General features: G+C 47.1%; 1 protein-coding gene across 4 annotated transcripts in view; it reads right to left on the reverse strand.

The window, feature by feature from the left end:
* Gsdme (gasdermin E) overlaps window positions 1–19461 on the reverse strand; it is a 50120-nt gene that overhangs the window by 6569 nt on the left and 24090 nt on the right. For 3 of the 4 annotated variants that reach the window (XM_042684975.1, XM_042684974.1, XM_042684973.1), the window contains exons 4-8: window positions 15506–15677; window positions 12630–12750; window positions 5887–6051; window positions 3261–3388; window positions 1446–1647 (exon numbers count right to left, since the gene is read on the reverse strand). In XM_042684975.1, the coding sequence (XP_042540909.1) occupies window positions 1446–1647; window positions 3261–3388; window positions 5887–6051; window positions 12630–12750; window positions 15506–15677 (788 nt within the window). The remainder of the gene's footprint in view (window positions 1–1445; window positions 1648–3260; window positions 3389–5886; window positions 6052–12629; window positions 12751–15505; window positions 15678–19461) is intronic. The other variant, XM_042684976.1, reaches the window with a different exon arrangement.

Consider the following 19461-nt stretch of genomic DNA (forward strand, 5'->3'; position numbering starts at 1 on the left):
TCCAAATAGATATTAGGATACTACCAAAACAGCTACAGTTCCTAAAACAACCTCAATTCATGGGGTACAAGCTTAGAGCTGAAAAGGGGGAAAAAATCACCTGTTGAACCACCTGGGAAGAGGCAGGATGGGGGTAGGGGGTGTTGACTGCTCAGGAATTATTCTCACCTGCAGCATTAACAGCCTTACTTATATTTTTTAAAAATCCAACATGTATGCTAATGTATGCTAATTTTATAAAGTACCTTAATTGGCCTCACTCCAGATGCCACAATGAGTTTTCCCCCAGCAGCCTCAAATTCATTCACCTGGCCCACAAGATCTCGGCAAGCAGGCCTTGGCCCAGCTCTGATGCTATCAACTCATCCTGGCAGTGGCCTCCCTGATCAGCCAAGTCAGCCATACCCCAGGGCCTTTGCAGTAACTCTTCCCTCTGCCTGGATTTCTCTCACATTTACAAGTCTGTTTTCAACCCATGTTCAGTTTAAACAGCGTCTCCTAAGACAGAAGGATGAATTTAAAGATGCCTGTCGTTATAAAAGCTAAGAATTACCGTAATTATCTTCCAGTCTATGTAAATGCCGTTGTAAATGAACTTCTGAATGTCTGGGTTACTAAAAATAATGATGAAATTAAAAAAGGCAGCATGTCACTGAACCTGCAATCTAGAGGACAGCAGAACAAGGCTCATTCTCAAAAGAGAGCAACCAACGGCTGCTAGGAAAAAGGAGGCAGGATCCTGCGGAGATTTCCCCCAAGCAGTGCCTTCAGCTGTGGTCCCTGCACCCCGAGAAGACTCACGCCAGGAAGATATGAGAGTTGACATGCATCCTTGGGGAAGGATGATGGACTGGGGACGGCATTATTCTCTGGTGACTCTTTGAAAAACCAAATGGTCCTGGGCCTGTTCCTGTAATACTGGGAAGGGGCAGCAGGGGCTTGAGGCTGCTCAGCCACTTCTTCCCAAAAAGTAACAGCATGCCCAGCTTCCTCGCAAAGGGCAACTACCACCAGGGCCTCTGACACAGTGGGTCTGGATGAGAGCAACAGAGACATGAGCAGGCAGGGTCTGGTGGTCCACAGTCACTGATGGTCATTTTAGGATCCATGCAAGAGCCATGGCTGGCCCAGCACAACCCTGCCTCCAAGCCTTTCACATGGGACCCGAGACCCTCTGCAGCCTGGGGCCACCATAGACTGGGATGACAGATCCGCAGAGAGGAGCTGGGGAGAGCAGCTCCTCCAAAGGCAGAAGAGGCCCGAGGTAGTAAGGCTTGCTTCACGCTAGAGTCTAGAACTCTCCATTGGCCTCTGCCTCTTACCCTGACCAGACTGGAAAGGAGGAACCTGTTTTAATTACCAAACTTCCCACAATTATCTTTTGTGTTCCACAAAGCAACATGATTTCCACATTCCAGCAGTTTCTCTTTTGTCTGTTTCCATACCTGCTAGTGCGCTGACCAGGCAGTAGGCTGTGGCAAAGAGTTTCTGGTTGCTGATCTGGTCTTCAGGGCCAGGGCGCTCACCCTGTACCCTGCACCCCACCAGCCCCAGGAAGGCGGTCAAGTCCTGCTGCTGGGCAGCCTTCAGCCCGCCTATGGCCAGCGCTGCCTGTGGGGACCAGAGGCCACTGGCCACGTCATCACACTGTCGGGGGGTTGGGGGGAGGGAGAGAGAAGACAACAGGAGGGTGTGATAAAGGTCAGAGGCCAGCCACCCCCCCCACACACACACACTCCAATATACACACACAAACTCCAATACACACACTCCAATACACACACTCCAATACACACACACACTCCAATACACACACTCCAATACATACACACACACACACTCCAATACACACACACACACACACACACACACACACACACACACACACACACACACACACACACACACACACACACACACTCCATGTCCTTCACCTCCCAGGCAAAGCTAGATGCTGTGCCCTTTTCTATGTTCTGGCTGCTCACCCACCCTCCGAGGCCCTGCTGCGTGAGCCAAGGTCCCCACCCCACACACCCCCTGCCAGTTCTGCCCAGCAGTCAGCCTCTGGCTCCTGTCCATTCCTTGTCTGCTACCTGGGCTGCTCTGCTCCCAAGTGTCTCGGGGTAGCTGATGCTCGGGCCACAGGAGGCAGGCCTGACATTTTCTTCTTAGAAAGAGCTATTTTAGGAAGTAAAAGTCCCCGGCTTTTTGAATAATTTGTGTTCTCTCTGGGGCTGAGCTCAGAATGCAGAGGTGTTCAGGGTCATTGAACTGTTTCAACAACTTCAGGTCCTATCACTGGGGATGAAATGCCCATAGCACAATCGAATGTTGAAGGAAAAATACTATGAACACTATCCTGGATGTCAGAAAGCAGTCGGTCAGTTAACCCAACTCCCTCAACAACAGAAGACCTAAAACCAAAACTACAATAAAAGGCAGGTTTCCAAAACCTCAGCCTTAAGCACAAAAAAGCCTGGGCATAGGGAAGTAAAAGGACAGCAAGTGGATCCCTAATAAATGATTCATTCTGCAAATGCAAAACTAATAGTTCAGACACTTGTGCTACCCAGGAAATCCTGCTGCAATACTGAAAAATGTAGATTCCTGCTTCTCTCTATTCGGAACAGAAGAGGTTGCCGAGGTTCGTCTGATAGCCCCTTGTTATTATAGGCTAATTAATGCCTATCCAGCGTATGTCCACCTGCAATCTCAGAATGGGGCTTTATTCAAAGACAAGACTCTTTGTGAGAATCTCAAGATGAGATTGTCCTACACTGTGGTAGGCCCTAGATCCAGTGATTTTTGTCCTTTCAAAAGAGACAGTAGAGGGGACACAAACACACACAGTGTAAGGAAGAACATATGAAGGCAGCATCGGGCAGAGTGACACAGCCACAAGCCAAGGAATGCCAGGAGCCACCAGATCTTCTAGGGGAAGTAGCAACGCCCTGCCCAAACCTTGATTTCTACTTCCAGTCTCCAGGACTGTAAGAGAACAAATTTCTGTTATTTTAAGCCACAAGTGTGTGGTCATTTGTTTGTAGCAGGTCTGAGAAACTCATACATCCCTCTCTGCCTAGGGTCAGCTACCTTTCTGCAGTTCAAAAATTAAAGACCTGTAACTAAGAAAGAAAATAACTAAGGTTAAGCACTGAAAGAGGTGGGGAAACGTAGCACCATTTCATTCTAGCCCCAAGCCTTTGTCTACTGGGTCTAGCCAGAAGAAAGGACAATTGAGCAGGAGATGTCTGTCTCACCACTTGCTCTAGGGCCACAAGGAATTCCTCATCGAACAGGACCATCTGCAACAGATGCCACACAGCTGTCTGCTGCTGCTCCGGCAGCTCCACGAACGGGTGGAAATTGCTCTCCAGGCGCAGAGTCACTGTGAAGACAGAACAGACCTGGTGCCATGACTGCTATGCACAGCTCTTGAGGTTAACACGGCAATGCCGGCTTCTTACAGCTCCTCCCCACTCGCCCCTCACAGATGTATCCAGCTGCAGTCAGCCACGCCAGCTCAGAAATAAACAGCACCCAGTGAAACATAACCCTGCAATGTTTCCAAGAACCAGGCTAATTCCTCCAGGGAGAGAGGAGAAAGGAAGAGGGAAACCCAGGTTTGTACTGCAGGCTTCCTGTTCACAGGAGGCTCACTACATGATCAAGTCTAACCAAATATTTCTAGAAGAGTCATTTAGACTCCCTGTTAGCAAGACTGCAGAATTCTCCAGGCTGAATTACTGAGCATATGTCAGAAACATGCAAATTCCAAAGCACATAACTCAATGCTCTTTCATAAAGATTTTGTATCCTTTGTGTTTAATGCATGTTTCTCAAAGGGGTTGGCACCCCCATGATCCTGGCAAGCAAGGAAATTCTTCCCTGATTTCCTTCTTCCCATCTGCTCAAGATGTACATGGGGTCCTTGGGAGCCTCTCCCTTCTCCTCTAATCCTCTTCTCTTTTCTTTCTATTTTAAGGGTAGTTAAAAGCTCCTAAGCCATGGGGCTGGGAAGGTGGCTCAGTGGTAGAGCGCTTGCCTTACATGCATGAGGCCCTGGGTTTGATTCCTCAGCACCACATAAGAAAAAAGAAAAAAGCCAGAAGTGGCGCTGTGGCTCAAGTGGTAGAGCGCTAGCCCTGAGCTGAAGAGCTGAGGGACAGCGCCCAGGCCCAGAGTTCAGGACCCACGACCGGACCCAAAAAAAAAAAAAAAAAAAAGCTCCTAAGCCAGGTACTAGTGGCTCATGCCTATAAATCTAACTACACAGGAGGCTGAGATCTGAGGATCCCAGTTCGAAGTCAGCCTGGACAAGAAAGTCTCCAAGACTGCTATCTCCAATTAACCAGCAAAAAGCTAGAGGTAGAACTGTGCCTTAAGAGGAAGAGTGCCAGCTGTGAGCATAAACACTAAGGAAGCACCCAGGCCTTGAGTTCAAGCCTCAGCACCAGCACACAGACATGCACACGCACTCACAGTTGAGCTCAATGAAGATTTTTCTAGAAAATATATTTTTTAAAAGGAAATAATGTTTGCATATGCAGGGCAGCATACTAATCTAGAAATGCTGCACAAAGCCAGAGAGAGAGAGAGAGGAGAGGAGAGAGAGGGAGAGAAGGGAAAAGGAAAAGAAGAGAGAACTGCAGTAACACGACATATTCAGAAACACAAGTAGATCTCCTGGAGCCCTGGCTTGAACAGAAGAGCTGGGCGGGTTAATCCAGGATCTGAGGCACAGAAGCCAAGCTACCCCCTCCCCACTCCTGCCCGACATGCCTGGCTGCCACCACACCCCAGCAGACTAGAATGGTTCCCTGTCAGGGCAGACCCAGATGCAGTGTAGCTCAAGGCTGTGGCATAGATAAGGATATCCGTCAGCCACAAGTCCCATTCTACATGAATATCAATAGGAAGAACCAGATTGGTTTTCATTGCCAAACCTTCCAAAAACCTGCGACAAAACAAAAATCCTCTTGACCTGGATTCACTGAAGCCCCATTGAGGACTCTTTCCTCTCATCCTCCAAGCCGCTGTTCCTCACTTTTTCCTGTGTGTGTGTGTGTGTGTGTGTCTGTCTGTCTGTCTGTCTGTCTGTCTGTCTGTCTGTCTGTGTCTGTGTGTATGTCTGTGTATAGACCCCAGTATTGGGCTTGAACTCAGAGTCTGGGCTCTATCCCTTCCCTTACCATTTCTCTTCAAGGCTGGTGGATACTCTACCATGTGAGCCACACCTCCACTTCTAGATTTTTGCTAGTTAATTGTTAATAAGAATCTCAAAGACTTTCCTGCCCTGGCTGGCTTTAAACCTTGATCCTCACATCTCAGCCTCCTGAGTAAGTAGGATTCCAGGCACAAGTCACCAATGCCCAGCCTTTTTTATCTTATTACTTGTTTCTTTATCCTTGCTCATCTCCTTCTACTGGATGCTGCAGTCTGAAACCTCACCGAAAAGAAACCAACCAAGAAAACACAACGTGCTGTGGGCACCTCAGGAGTCCTGGCCTCTTTCTCTTTGTACTAAGTGGCTTGGGCCAGAGGGATGAAAAGCTTCCCAGAGAGCGCTCTGCCTGGTGGGATGCTGACAATGCATCGCTGCTCTTGCCAAGGAAGCCTGGGATACAATGAAAACCAGTCCAAAAGCTGGGTTCTCTAGCCTGGCTGCTCACTTGCTATTCTTCGTAGTCAGCAGGCTTCTGTGGTGACAGGGCAGGATGGGGCTTCACTCCCCAGGCCCCCAGACCAACCCAAGAGGATTCCTGTTGGGTAGACTGGGGTTCAGATCAGAGCGACTCACTTGCAATGTTCACTGAGTTACTTACTGTGAGTCACTGAGCCCGGCAGCCATCACCACCTGCTGGAGGTGAGGATGGCAAACAGTACCTTGCTTTAAAGCATGCAGAGATCCATGGTGGGAAGATGTCCCAAGCCCAGCATCCGGCACGTCCACAAACGCAAAGTCTCTGTAGGCCAGGGGGTCCAGGTAGATGTCGTCGACTCTCCTCTCATGCTCGAAGCCACCGTGCTTCCCTTGGAGGAGGCAGAATTCTGCAGTGTGGAGGGAGAGGGCAGGCTAGGCCTGGCACTGGCCCAGTTTGGATACATCTTCCCCTACCTTTACCTAACTCAGGGTATCCTCTTCCCCACACCACCACTTCCCACATACCTCCCGCTGCCAAATCAAAAACCTAGCCACTGCCTCTAAATGCACCCTCAGTGGCTGTGCGGAGCCCAAAGCTCTCTAGAGTGCCCTGTCTAGCTCCTTTCTCTGAAGTGCCTTCTTTCTGGACCACACGCACTCTCTCGAGACTGCGCTGTCTCTAGAATGCCCCCCTCTAGACTGTCCTTTCTATGGAGTCTATGCAGTACCCTGTCTCTGCAGTGCCTTCTCCCTCAAGTGCCTGTTGTCTGAGTGTCCGCTCTCTAGAGGACACTCTCATCTACTAGATGTCCATAGAAGTAGAAAGCCCTCTCATCTTTCACATGCTGGAAGTATTTTCTCCCTCTGACCTGAACAAACAACGCTAAACAGACAAATAAAACCTACCATGAACAAAACAATTGAGGAAATGTGACACTTGTCATATTCAAGACTCTTTGTCAGTATATTCTGGTGTACAGTCAGCCATTCAGTTACATCTTTATGAGTCCTAGCTTCTGTGTTAGTAAAGACAATGATACGCAGCCATAAAAAGAAACTACTGACTTCTGCGATGGGATGAGTGTATCACACAAATATTACATAGAACAAAAAGAGCCAGACAAAAAATAATGCATTTTATAAGAATCTATTTACACTGAGGCAAAACTAGTTATATCGTATTCCCTTATTGCTTAAAGGTGCTGAACTGAGTCAGGCCCTGGTGGCATGCACTTGTCATCCTAGCCACTCAGGAGGGCAAGATCTGAGAATCAAGGTTCAAAGCCAGCCCAGGCAGGAAAGTTCATGAGACTCTTATCTCCAATTAATCACCAAAAAGCCAGAATGTGAGCTGTGGCTCAAGTAGTAGAACACTAGCCTTGAGCAAAAAAGCTCAAAGAAAGCACGCAGGCCCTGAGTTCAAGCCCTAGGACCAGCCCTGATGGCTTCATAGCCATCCATGGACAGATGGGAGGTGGTGGTACTGCCATGAAACCTGAGGTCACCTGGTTATTGAAACCAGGTGGTAGGTCCATGCCAGTCACTACGGCATTAGCCATAGTTAAGCGTGTGAAATTTCCCATAATGAAATGTTTGTTTTTACTAATAAAAAGAAATGTTTCTTGGAATATAATGGAGGGCTTAAGAATCTAGACGGTGAGTAAAAAAAGTAACTCTTGGGATGTTTTTGCTAGCGTAAACAGGGAGCAGGCTCAAGAATTAATGTTCTCTTTATGCTTCTAGTTCATTAAATTTGGCACCAAAACAAAGGAATAAAAGCAAAGCTATAGAATAAAAGTGAACCTGAAGCCACCTTAGATTCGTAGCTGAGGCCTCTGTAACCAAAGACAGATTATCAACAAACACAGAGGCAGAAAGATTCATTGCATAGCAGCTTTGCACTACACAGAAACTCTCCTAAGGACAGAGAAAGCAATACTTGACCGTGTTCATTTCATTATTTTCTTTGTTTGGCTTTTGGTTTATTTAAGACTGAGTTTCACTATGTAATCCACACTGGCTTCCTGCCTCGGCCTCCTGAGTGCTAGAATTATAGGTATGCACCACCATACCCAGCTCACCTAAGTAAAGGTATGCTAGGTTTGATGAAGAATGGAGAGAGAAGTATTAAGACAAAACAGATGACTAACAAACAGCGCTGAGCTGTCGTGTGAGCCTAGGAAGAAACTACCTGTGCTCACATTCCTCTGTGTGTGTCCTCACAGATTAGAGAACATCTTTCCCATAGGCAGAGAGAGAGAGGGCACCTTTGTCCTGATGGTGTGTCACCTGTATATGGGGAAGGCCAGAAAATCCTTCCTGGCACTTGTCCTCTGCTTCACAGAAAGTCTGAGTGGGCTTCTGGCTTCTGCCCTTTCTTCAAATTCCTTCACTTTCAAATTCTTTTGGGTCACGTATCCTAAATCCCTCATGGCGAAAGGCTCATGGACAATGCCTTAAGCATCATGAGGAAAGTTTTGGAGATGTTCTCAAGGCCAAGAGGTGGAAACACACTCTGGTCAGGATGTGGGTTCACTTTGGGCAGATCACCAGGTGGGTTAGACTGGTGAGGAAAAGCCTGGAGGTACAGGTCGAGGGACTTTATCCTTGGGACAGGGGAAGCCAAAGAGGATGTCTGAAATGACCTGTTTAATGGTTTTAAAACACATTTAAAATGTGATTTTAAACAGTCACATTAGTTACAGTGCTGGGACAGAACGAAAGAGAGAGAAGCAGAGGAGTCTGGTTAGAAGCAGTTGGCGGGAAGCCAGGGAGATCCCAGGGTCACCAGCTGGCCTGGGGAGAGGCGCACAGATTGGAGGTCAGGGTGAGACACGGCTTCTCAACCTGGGAGAGTCAGATCCGAAGCTGATGCTGAAAGGATATGCAAATACCAAGGATCAGGGAACAAAAGCATTGGCTAAAGTGCAAAATGATAAAGGAGCATTTCTGATTAGCCATCAGTTTCCCCAAGGGTGATCTGCTGTAGAAGGAAAAGGTCACAGTACTGCAGGCAGCAGGCTGCAGCACCTGGCCCAGCAGGGCAAAACAAAGGACACAAGGGTCACTGTCCAAGGTCATGACACCAGAGGTGGAAGAGAGGGTCCTTCCAGCCCCTGCAGGCTTGTTTACTTGGGCGGAACCAGATCATTTTGGGGCAAGCGTGACAGAAGGCACAAATGGGCAAGAAAAGGAAAAACTGACAACAAGAACAACAAAAATGCATCAGTGCTTTACAATCTGGGCGAGGGATGCTCCACATGCCAGGCATGGCACTGAGCAGAGGGCAAGGGCCATGGGGCATCAGGAAATGAGTCCAGGAGTGCTGAGCTATTCCCAGGGCGCCTCTTCTTGGCAGCATAATAAGGAGTTTATTTTCAAACACAGCAAAAGCCAGCTAAGATAAAAGGCTCCAAATTAAAATGCAAACAGGAGAGCAGGCCACACAAGGCTGTGTGTCTTTCAAAGGCTCTTCTGAGAAGAAAGAAGCCACCCTGGAAGAGACAGGCTACCCAACAGAGCGGCAGACACGGCAGGCCAGAACTCCCTGCCTGTCTCCCCAGCCACCAAGTGTCCTTAAAGATCTCAGGGGCTTTTTCTGGTATGTGCCAAGATTTCAAAAGAGCTCACAATAATGGTACATTATCCATAGTGGTCAAGATATAGAAATAATATGTGTCCAAGAATAAATGAACAGAGAAAAAATATATATACACACTGGAATATTCTTTAGCCATAAAAAAGAATGAAATCTACCATTTACAACATGCCTCAACCTGGAGAACATTATATCCAGACACAGAAGGACACACACTCTATGCTCACACTTATATTTGGAATCTAAAAGCCAGTCAGACTCATGGAAGCAGAGAATGGAACAATGGTTGTCAAGATTGCCAACAGAAGAAATGAGGATATACAACCGATTGTAAGTTTCTGTTGTTAAGTTCTGGGGATTTGGTATGTAGTAGTGACAATAGTTAATAAATACTGTGTTACAAAAAATAATATTGCGTTATTAGTGAAGACTTGCAGTCTACCTAAATGCTGAACAGATGAATAAAGAAAATATAGGGTGCATGCACGCACATGTGCACACACTCAATGCGCGCACACACACACACACACACACACACACACACACACACACACACACATAACGATGTTATTCAGCCATTAAAAGACGAATGAAATCCTATCATTTCAGATAACACAGAGAAACCTGAAGGACAATGTGCTGAGTGAAGTAAGCCAGATGCAGAAAGTAAACATCAGGGGCTGGGAAGGTGGCTCAGTGGTAGAGTGCTTGCCTCGCATGCATGAGGCCCTGGGTTCAATTCCTCAGCACCACATAAGCAGAAAAAGCCTAAAGTGGCACTGTGGCTCAAGTGGTAGAGCACTGGCCTTGAGCTGAATTACTGAGGGACAGTGCCCAGGCCCAGAGTTCAGGCCCCACAACCAACAACAACAAAAAAAAGTAAACATCATATTACCCCCATTTTACCAAGATCTAAAGACTACTGATGTTCCAGGACTACAGGTATGGCTCAATTCATAAGGTGCTAGCCTAGCAAACCTGAAGACCAGAGTTTAATCCTCTGTATCAAAAAAAAAAAAACCAAAACAAAAATAAACAAAAACCCAGAATGTTGGTTCCCAAAGGAAGATGGAGAGAGTGTTAATGCATAGGAGGTCCATTAGATAGGAAGAATAAGTCATTGTTGTTTTTTCAAGAACAGATAGTGGCTAGTTATCAATACAGTTAACTGTATATTTCAGAATAGCTAGAGAAGAAGTTTTACAATACAGTTGCCATAAAGAAATAACAAAAGCACAAGGTGATAGATTTGAGCAATATTCAACGTAGGCACACATTGAAACATTAAATAAACATCAAATGATAACCCATAAGTATGCAATTACAGTCTAGAACAACTAAAAAAATTGCTTACTTGAGATCTGCTAAGAGCACATATCTTTAACGCACATTCCCTCCCTCCCCAATTTGCAAATGATACCTGTGTCAAATAATGGATGTGTTGACTAGCTTGATTGTGGCAATCACTTCACAGTGTATATGATAGTAAATTGCCCTATATACATTGAATATTTCTAACTTGTTTTCTGTCCATTGCATCTCAATAAAGCAGGGTTGGCCCACGGGCCAAATCCAGCTGAACAGAACTGCAAAGCCCAGCACTGGGCTGAGCACACAGCTGCGTATCCCAGAAGCAGGAGTAACCTATTCACCCTCACAGCAGTCCACCTGGAAGATGAGTGTTTCAAAGAGAAATAATAAAACAATAATGCCATCTAGGATGGCGCAGATGAGGAGCCTCATACAGAGTGTGGAGCTCACGGTTCTTGGAGTTCTTAGTGTTCCTGATCACTGACCTCTCTAAACTTCCTTAAAACTGACATCTTCAACAAGAGGGCAGTGGCTCACATCTATAATCCTATCTGCTCAGGAGCCTGAGATCTGAGGATCATGATTTGAAGCTACTGAGATTCTTATCCTCAATTAACCACCAAAAAGCCATAAATGAAGCTGTGGCTCAAGTGATAGCCTTGAGAAAAAGAAGCTCGGAGGCAGTGCCAAGGCCCTAAGTTCGAGCCCCAGCACCAAAATAAAACAAAAACCCTGACATCTTCTCACTTGGACTTCCCCAAATGCTGGCTTGCTTTGTGTACAAAGCCATGGGGGAGGCTGAGCCCCCAGGCTCCCAGGAGGTGAGGACAGGGTCGCATCAGGACACTACCTCTGGTGTCTTCATCCCTGGTTTGCCAGCGAGGGGGGGGTGTGTCCAGTGGATGGCTTAGTGGGAAGCTGTCTCATGGGATTACTCATCTTGAACCCACGTCGCTGGAGCGAGTGAGGAGAGAGGAGACCACAGGAGAGGGGCATGTGGGGCACTCCTGCGCACCTCCTCCCAGGAGGAAAATGTCAAACAGCACCACAACTGTGAATGAAGTGCTGTGACCTGCATGGTCCCACTGACCAGGTCAGGACCTGGGCCTTGGCCAAGGATCCTCCACCCTGCCTCACCTCCACCCACTCCACTCACCCCACTGTAGAGGAAGCAGATGCACAGTCCTTCCATCTGTGAGATTTCAATGCCGGCTTCTACATGATAACTTTAGAAACACTGCCATAATGTCATTATCATACCCCAAAAGGGTAGCAACGATCTGTTACATTTACTCATTCTGGTTCCCAGGAAGCAATTTGTTGGGCTCAGCACAAGTTCTCATTAAGACTGAGAGGGAAGGGGCCCTGAGCCTCCAAGATGAGGGGACAGGAATGAGACAAAAGGGCTGATTGCCTCCAGTAACAATGACAGGCCTCTGATGGCAGCAGAAGGTCAGGTTGCAGTTTTACTCACTTGCTTTCTATTAGAATTGTGTGTGTGTGCGTGCACATGCGCGTGCACATGTGCAGGGGTACTGGGGCTTGAACTCAGAGCCTCATGCTCTTGCTTAGCTGTTTTCACCAGAGGCTGGAGCTCTACCACTTGAGCCACACCTCCACTTCTAGCTCTTAATTGGAGACACTGGTTAACTGGAATGTGAGTCTGAGGGATTTGTCTTCTCGGGTGGGCTTTGAACCAGGATCCTCGGACCTCAGTTAAGATCACCAGCATGAGAGTCAGACTAGGAAACTATTAAGAGCTAAGGTGGGGGAGCTAGACTGCCACACCCTGCACTTTCTCCACCTCACACCAGTCCCACCAGGGAGCTTCTCCCCCCTTTCAAGGGGAGAAGCTGAAAGTGCCAAGATTTGGCACTCTGAGGTGCTGCGTGGCTGATGGCAGAGGCATGTGCTTACCCCTGACCTGGCAGCAGAACCTCACCCCCACACCGACATCTCCAGAAGGAGCTCCCCCTGGACTCTCTCCCTAGGACCCCTCAAGTAGAAGGGTCCTCTACAAGTGGGTGCCTCAAGGGCACTCAGGGCCCTTCAGCCTCCTCCAAAGGTGGCACTCACCAAACTGGCCATCCTGTCTCACATACAGCTCCATGATGCCATAGGCAATGGTGGTGGCAGCTGGGATCTCCAGGGCCACGTTGCAGTCCTTGATGACATTCCCATCCTCCATGGCTGACACCTGCGGGGGAGAACACAGGTACCCACCTGCACTCACTCCTCGGCTCTTTTTTCTGCCTGCCTTGCATACGAGTGTGCTGTTGAAATGTCCATAGAGCGGAGTGGGAAAGAGGAGCTGGCCAAAACGAGGCCTTAAACCCCACCATGTTGTGATGTATGACACATATGCCAGAGCCTGAGGGCAACCTGTGTGGCCCTAGAATGCGGGAGGCTGTGAGCTCAGATGTACAGTGCTAAGTACACATGACATGTCAGGGTCCTAGTGGCACATGTTTGTAATCCCAGCTACTCAGGAGCTGAGATTTGAGGATTGTGGTTCAAAGCTAGCCCAGGCAGAAAAGTCCATGAAACTCTGATCTCCAATCAAGCAGCTGGAAGTAGAGGCATGGCTTAAGTGGTAGAGGGTGAAACTTGAGCAAAAAGAGCCAAGCAAGATCATGAGGCTCTGAGTTCAAGCCCCACTTGAACTCAAACAAACCCACAAACAAACTAATGAACAGGCATCACATAAGTGAGTTACATTTTGGTCAACAGAGTATATATATATATATATATATATATATTACAATGGTCCCATAACATAATTAATGAAACCAAAAAGTTCCTCTCAAGCCATTGTGACATCACAGCAAGAGATACCACTAGTGTTTGTGGTAATGTTAGCGTGTATGCACACATAGTCATGCTATTAATAGCTGTGCTATTATTTTTACCATACTTTTTAGCATTTGTGTATATATAGACTAAGTATATAGTGTATATATACATATATAAAACCTCCTATATACTACGTATATAATATATATAAAACCTAAGTATATATAGTATTCACTATAAACCATATAAATTATACAGCATATATATAGAATATATATGTATGTATATATATAGAGAATATATATACATACACATACATATACACACATAGTGGAATGGGTCTCCCTGTGTAGACCAGGCTGGCCTTGAACTCTTGATCCTCCTATCTCAGGAGCCAGTGCACTTGGCTGTACTTCTTACTTATGAAGAAGGTGAAGTATGCGGCGAAACTGTGCTGAGTGATGCAGGCAGCAGCCTCTGTCATCTCAGAACCCTTGTCTCTAGACTACCAAGAGGCCACATCAACTAACTGACCTCAACCATCTACATTTGTGCAGCTGGACACTGTAATGTTCTCCCAACCATGAAATCATTTAGTGAAGCATTTCTCAGAACATAATAAGCAATGTAGGACTAAATAAGATCAACTCCCAATTCTCCCATCAAGGGTTATGGAAACAATTAGGAAATCCTACTAAAAATCCCAACAGAACCAGTGTATCTGGAAGACCCCAGCTGAGTCAGCCTGACTCCTGTGGACAGACCCCATCCCCACAGAGCCAGGAAGAGGAAGTGCAGTGTGTGGAGAGGTTGAGAAGCAGGCAGGAGAGGCTGGGAAGGAAATGGCAGGCAGGAAAGTTTCATCCTTGACATTCATCCCACCATGCTCTTGGAGAAACAAAGCTGGGAATCTATTGCTGGGGACCAAAGAAACTTATTTTTAGCAACTTGGTCAAGCAATGGCTGATAGGCTCCTGACTTGTACAGCACCAGGACTTGAACAGGCACTGACCACTACCCAAAGCATCAATGGGGACAACCTAAGCCATCTCTCTTACGAAGCGCCTCTCTTCTCATTGCTGTACTATCACCCCCTACTGACCCCCAAAGTCTCAGCTCAAGATGACTTCTGCACCACCTAACAAATACAGCCATGAAAGGTCTGCTAGAAAAAGCCAAAAGTAAGCTAGCACTGGTGGATCATGCCTGGAATTCTAACTACTCAGGAGGCTGAGCTCTAAGGATCACAGTTCAAAGCTTATCTCTAATTAACCACCAAAAAGCTAAAAGTAGAGTTGTAGCTTAAGTGGTAGAGCACCAGCTTTGAACAAAAAAAAGCTAAGGGACAGCATCTAGGCCCTGAGTTCAAGCTCTTGTACCAGCACCCAAAAACAAACAACAACAACAACAACAGCAAAAAAGAAGAAGCCAAAAGTCACCCGAAAAGTAGATCTCCAAAACACTAGGGAGCAATGGATCAAGGGTGCAGTGTGGGGTTGTCAGCACCAGCACGCAGATCAGTCCCAAAGACATTTCTACTTTAAACTGGAAGAATCCATTCACATATACATAGCTAGATCTTTGCCCTCATTCAGTTCGCAAAGTATCAGGGTAGCTAACCTCAAAGTAAACATTTGAGAGTCCTGACTCCACGGTGTGCTGAGTATTCTTGTATATCTGGCTTGGTCAGTGCCACTCAACCTACTTTCCTTTGGGGGAAATCTCACTCCCACTAAGGAAAATGCCTGGTCAATCGGAGAGCCCTTCTGCTAGACCATGGGTCTGCTTCAGGCCGAGACACAACCCAGGTGAGATGTAGTTTTGAGGCAATCTTGCCCCACAGACAGCAATAAAACTGATGAGAGGCTGTCTGGGGCTGGGGAGGTGGCGGGGGGGGGGGGGGGGCAGTGTAATCAAATTAACCTTCTTTGAGGGACAGTGACCCACAATGTCAACTCCTGGATCCAGCAGTAACTGAAGCCAGATTGCCTCAAATACTTCAGTTACAGCAGCGAGTACGTTCTTGCTCACTAAAGCAAGTGTGACATGTATATCTATTACCCCACTCTGGAAACTCTTCTTCTAATGAAGCCATCACCCTGCCCGCCCACGCGGTGTCTCCATGGCTGTGGCTGGCCCCGCCCACTCCCAGTCCACACCTGCACCGTCTTGGTCTGGATGCCCACCATGCCACCACACTTCTCCTCGATCTGCACATGCTCAGAGATCACGCACTTCTGCGTGGTGACGATCTTCTGTGTCAGCACACACAGGACCTCGTTCCTCCTCTCTAGCACCTGCTGCAGCACTGGGTCCTTCAGATTGAGCTTTCTGAAAAAGGAAAATGACCATGAATGGCTCAGGGAGATGATGACACAAATTCTCTCTTCCTGACACAGATGGCCGAGGAGAGAAGGGTGACAATCAGCTGTGCTGACCTCCTGGTAATGAAAGAGAGGAAAAGTCAACCAGAAAGGTTTCAACCAAACTCCTCTGCTGCCCCCTCACATCCATGCTGCGGGACAGGCTGAAGAGAGAATGTCCATCCCAACAGCAGCACTAGCTTCAAGGAGGAAACCAATGCACAGAGCATCTGCAGTCCATCCAGCATGGAGTCTGGGGGAACCTAGGGACAACACATCACAGCCAGGCCCAGGGAGCTAATGATAGGGATGGGGCCAGCAGCTTAACACAGAGGACTACAGGCTTTAAATACAAGTAGCAAGGAGGAAATTAAGATGGTTTGGTTTTGTTGTGGTGGTGGTGGTGATTTTCCTATATGTGCCAGTACTGGGGCTTGAACTCAGGGCCTCAAGTTCTTCCTTGGCTTTTTCACTCAAGGCTGATCTTCTACCACTTGAGTCTTACTCTCCACTTCTATTGTTTTGCTGGTTAATTGGAAATAGAATCTCACACTGGGCTGGTTTCAAACCAGGACACTCAGATCTTAGCCTTCTGAGTAGCTAGGATTACTTTTGCAAGCAAGCAGGCAGGCAGGCAGGCAGGAAGGAAGAAGAGAGAGAGAGGAAGGGAGGGAGGGAGGGAAGAAGGAAAGAAGGAAGGAAGGAAGGAAGGGGAGGGAGGGAGGGAGTGGGGAGGGAGGGAGAGAGGGAGGAAGGAAGGGAAGGGAGGGAGGGAGAGGGGGAGGGAGGGGGAGGGAGGGAGTAAACAGGGCTTCTTATCTGGATGGGAAGAGTAGATAACTTCTTAGGAGGGATTTCCAATACTTGGAGAAACAAAGATCAACTTCACATGGACTGTCTACCACTAAGCAGAGACCTTGGACTACAGAAAGTGATGTCATGTTTAGAAATAAAGTTTCTTAGACATATCATTGAACACTGTATCTATGAAGTGGGCAGAAGAAACAAATCAGAGCTGATGTCTGCATGAAAAGATCTATATGTTCATTTGGGGCTTCTGTAGCAGCTCTGCAAAGCCCAGCACCCCTCCCAAATCACACAAGGAACAGGTAACCCATCGAAGACATACATGAACTCCACAGCCTTCACGAAGGAGCCTGAACTGAAGCAAGGAGCTGGAAAGGGCCATCTCCATGTGTTAACTTGCCTAGAATGGATACGTGACCCACAAGGGAATGTGGCATGCACAGAGAAAAGAAGGAAGTTCCCACACATGCTACAGTATGAAAGAAATAACGTAAGTATAAAAGGACCAAATGTAGATGGGAAAACTCATAATCATAGAAGGTTGAAGGATACCAAGGGCTAGGAGAGGAAGGATGAGAAGTGGTTAATTGGTGTTGGGATAGAATCCTGGTAGAGTGGTGAAATAAGTTCTAGAAATGGGACAGTGGTAAAGGCTGCACAGTAGTAGGACTGCACTTAATGCTGTGGAATTGTACACTTAATAATGGGTTAAAGTAGCAAATGTTTATGTTATATAAATGATAATAAAATATATAAAAATAATAATAAAAAGGGAATATATTTTTTTAAATGGTCAATATCCAGTAGGGCACTGGTGGCTCATAACCGACCCTTAGAAGGCTGAGATCCGAGGATTGAGTTGGAAGCCAGCCCAGGCAGGAAAATCCATGAGACTCAATCTCCAATTAAGCACCAAAAGGCGAGAAGGAGAGCTGTGGCTCACATGGTAGAGTGCCAGCCTTGAGCAGAGAAAGCTAAGGGACAATGCCCAGGCCCCCCATTACTGGTGTGCGCGCATGCGAGCGCGCGCGCACGCACACACACACACACACACACACACACACACACACACACACACAAACACGTCACAAAGAAGCTAAGCTTCATACTGGCCATTGCTATCATTCACTAAGCCAATCTGGGCTCCTCGTCCTTTTTCCTCTATCTTCCCTGACTCATCTTTCACACACAAATGCACACATGAAGACACTCATTAAAGCAAAGAAACAAAGAGGGGGCAAATGGATAGGATATTATTTGTTTATTCTAACAACATTTCCTGAGCCCTTCATGTGCTCTGGGTGCTGATCTAGCACTGAGATTGTGAGTATGGAGGTGAGCAGTGTCCTCATCTCCATGACTGAAAGATGAGAAAATGAGCTCGAGACATACCTTTACCCTACTCTACCTCCAAGGTCTCCCTTGGAGGTGATGATTGTTAAAGATAACTGGGCACGCACCTAGTGAATAAAAGGCAGAGAGATGGCTGCGGGGTGGGGTGAGCAGGGGCTGGACTATGGAGGCACCAGCTCCTAACGTTATGTCTTCTGACAAAAGCAAAAGCCATAAAAGGCATTTTCTGGTTCTTTCCCACATTTGCAGGAAGATCACATCTTCTCCACTTTCCAAAGAGCTGAGATGCAAGTCCAGTGCTCCAGCCATCCATCCAAAAGGATGATGAAGTCCAGGTTGTGTGAGGACAGTAGAAAGGTCAGCAACTTGGAAAAGCAGCCCAGGTTTGCAGAAGAAATGCACCATCTGCCCCGCACAGGAGAGGGGAGGGGAGGGGAGGGGACCGGCACAGCTGTCCCTGAGGACACTCACTGCCAAAGCGGTTACCACGGGGCTGAAACTAGACGAGGACTAGAAAAGCATCCTTACATAGAAGTCAAATTTTGCCAAGCAGGAAAGGAAAAAAACAAATATAAGGAAGAAACAACTGAGAAAAGGTAGGAATGAAGTAATCTTACACAATTTCCATGTTAAAAACACACAAATGAGCCAAGCACCAATGGTTCACACCAATAATCCTAGGTACTCAGGAGGCTGAAATTGGAAGATTGTGGTTTGAAGCCAGCCCAGGCAGAAAAATCCCTCAGATTCCTACTCTTAAATCAGCCAGCAAAAAGCCAAAAGTGAGGATATAGGTCAAGTGGTAAAGCACTGGCTTTGAGCAAAAAAAGCCAAGCAAGAACAAGAGGTCCTGAGTTCAAGACACAGTACCATCACAAAGAGAAAGAACGAAAGAATGAAAGAAAGGAGGGAGGGAGGGAGACAGAGAGAGAGAGAGAAAGAGAGAGAGAGAGGGAGGGAAGAGGGAGGGAAGAAAAGAAAGGGAGGGAGGCAGAGGGAGAAAGAGAAAGAGAGAAAGAAAAAAAGAGGGAAAGAAAGGAAGAAAAGCTGCTAAAATGATGTAAGGAGAAAACATATTTTGAGGTGACAGATCCAATTCCCACCTACCTCTGCACCTGCCCAACAAGAACAAGAACTCCTCTTCCAGGACTATGGTGGTAGGACTGCACTTGCTGGTGGAAAATTAAAAAGCCTCATCATGGAGCAAGCTTGTCCTTGGGGATTCTGAGAAGAGTCCCATGCCTGCTCTGCAGTGACAGGATTACAGCCACAATGCTGCAATCCAAGTGTTCAAAAGAGCTTGCCCTTCACAATCTAAAGCCATTCTAACCCATCTTCTGCAGCCACATGGCTGCAGATATCAAAGGTGCAAGCCCTAGCACCACTTCTGCTTAACCCTAGGGGCCTAAGGGAGGTCTCCTCCACAGGCAGTGGGGCACGGGTACCAGCTCCACCAGCCCAACTGTTCCTAGTTTGGGACCATCTCCACCACAATCCACAGAATTCCACCAATCAGTACTTGTGTCTAACGCCCTGGATCCACTTGTGCTTGTTCCTGGGGCCCAGAGAAGCTATCATGTAGCTGCCACACC

Source organism: Dipodomys spectabilis, unplaced genomic scaffold (assembly GCF_019054845.1).
Source record: "Dipodomys spectabilis isolate Male_0828 unplaced genomic scaffold, ASM1905484v1 ptg000092l, whole genome shotgun sequence".
Lineage (NCBI taxonomy): Eukaryota > Metazoa > Chordata > Mammalia > Rodentia > Heteromyidae > Dipodomys > Dipodomys spectabilis.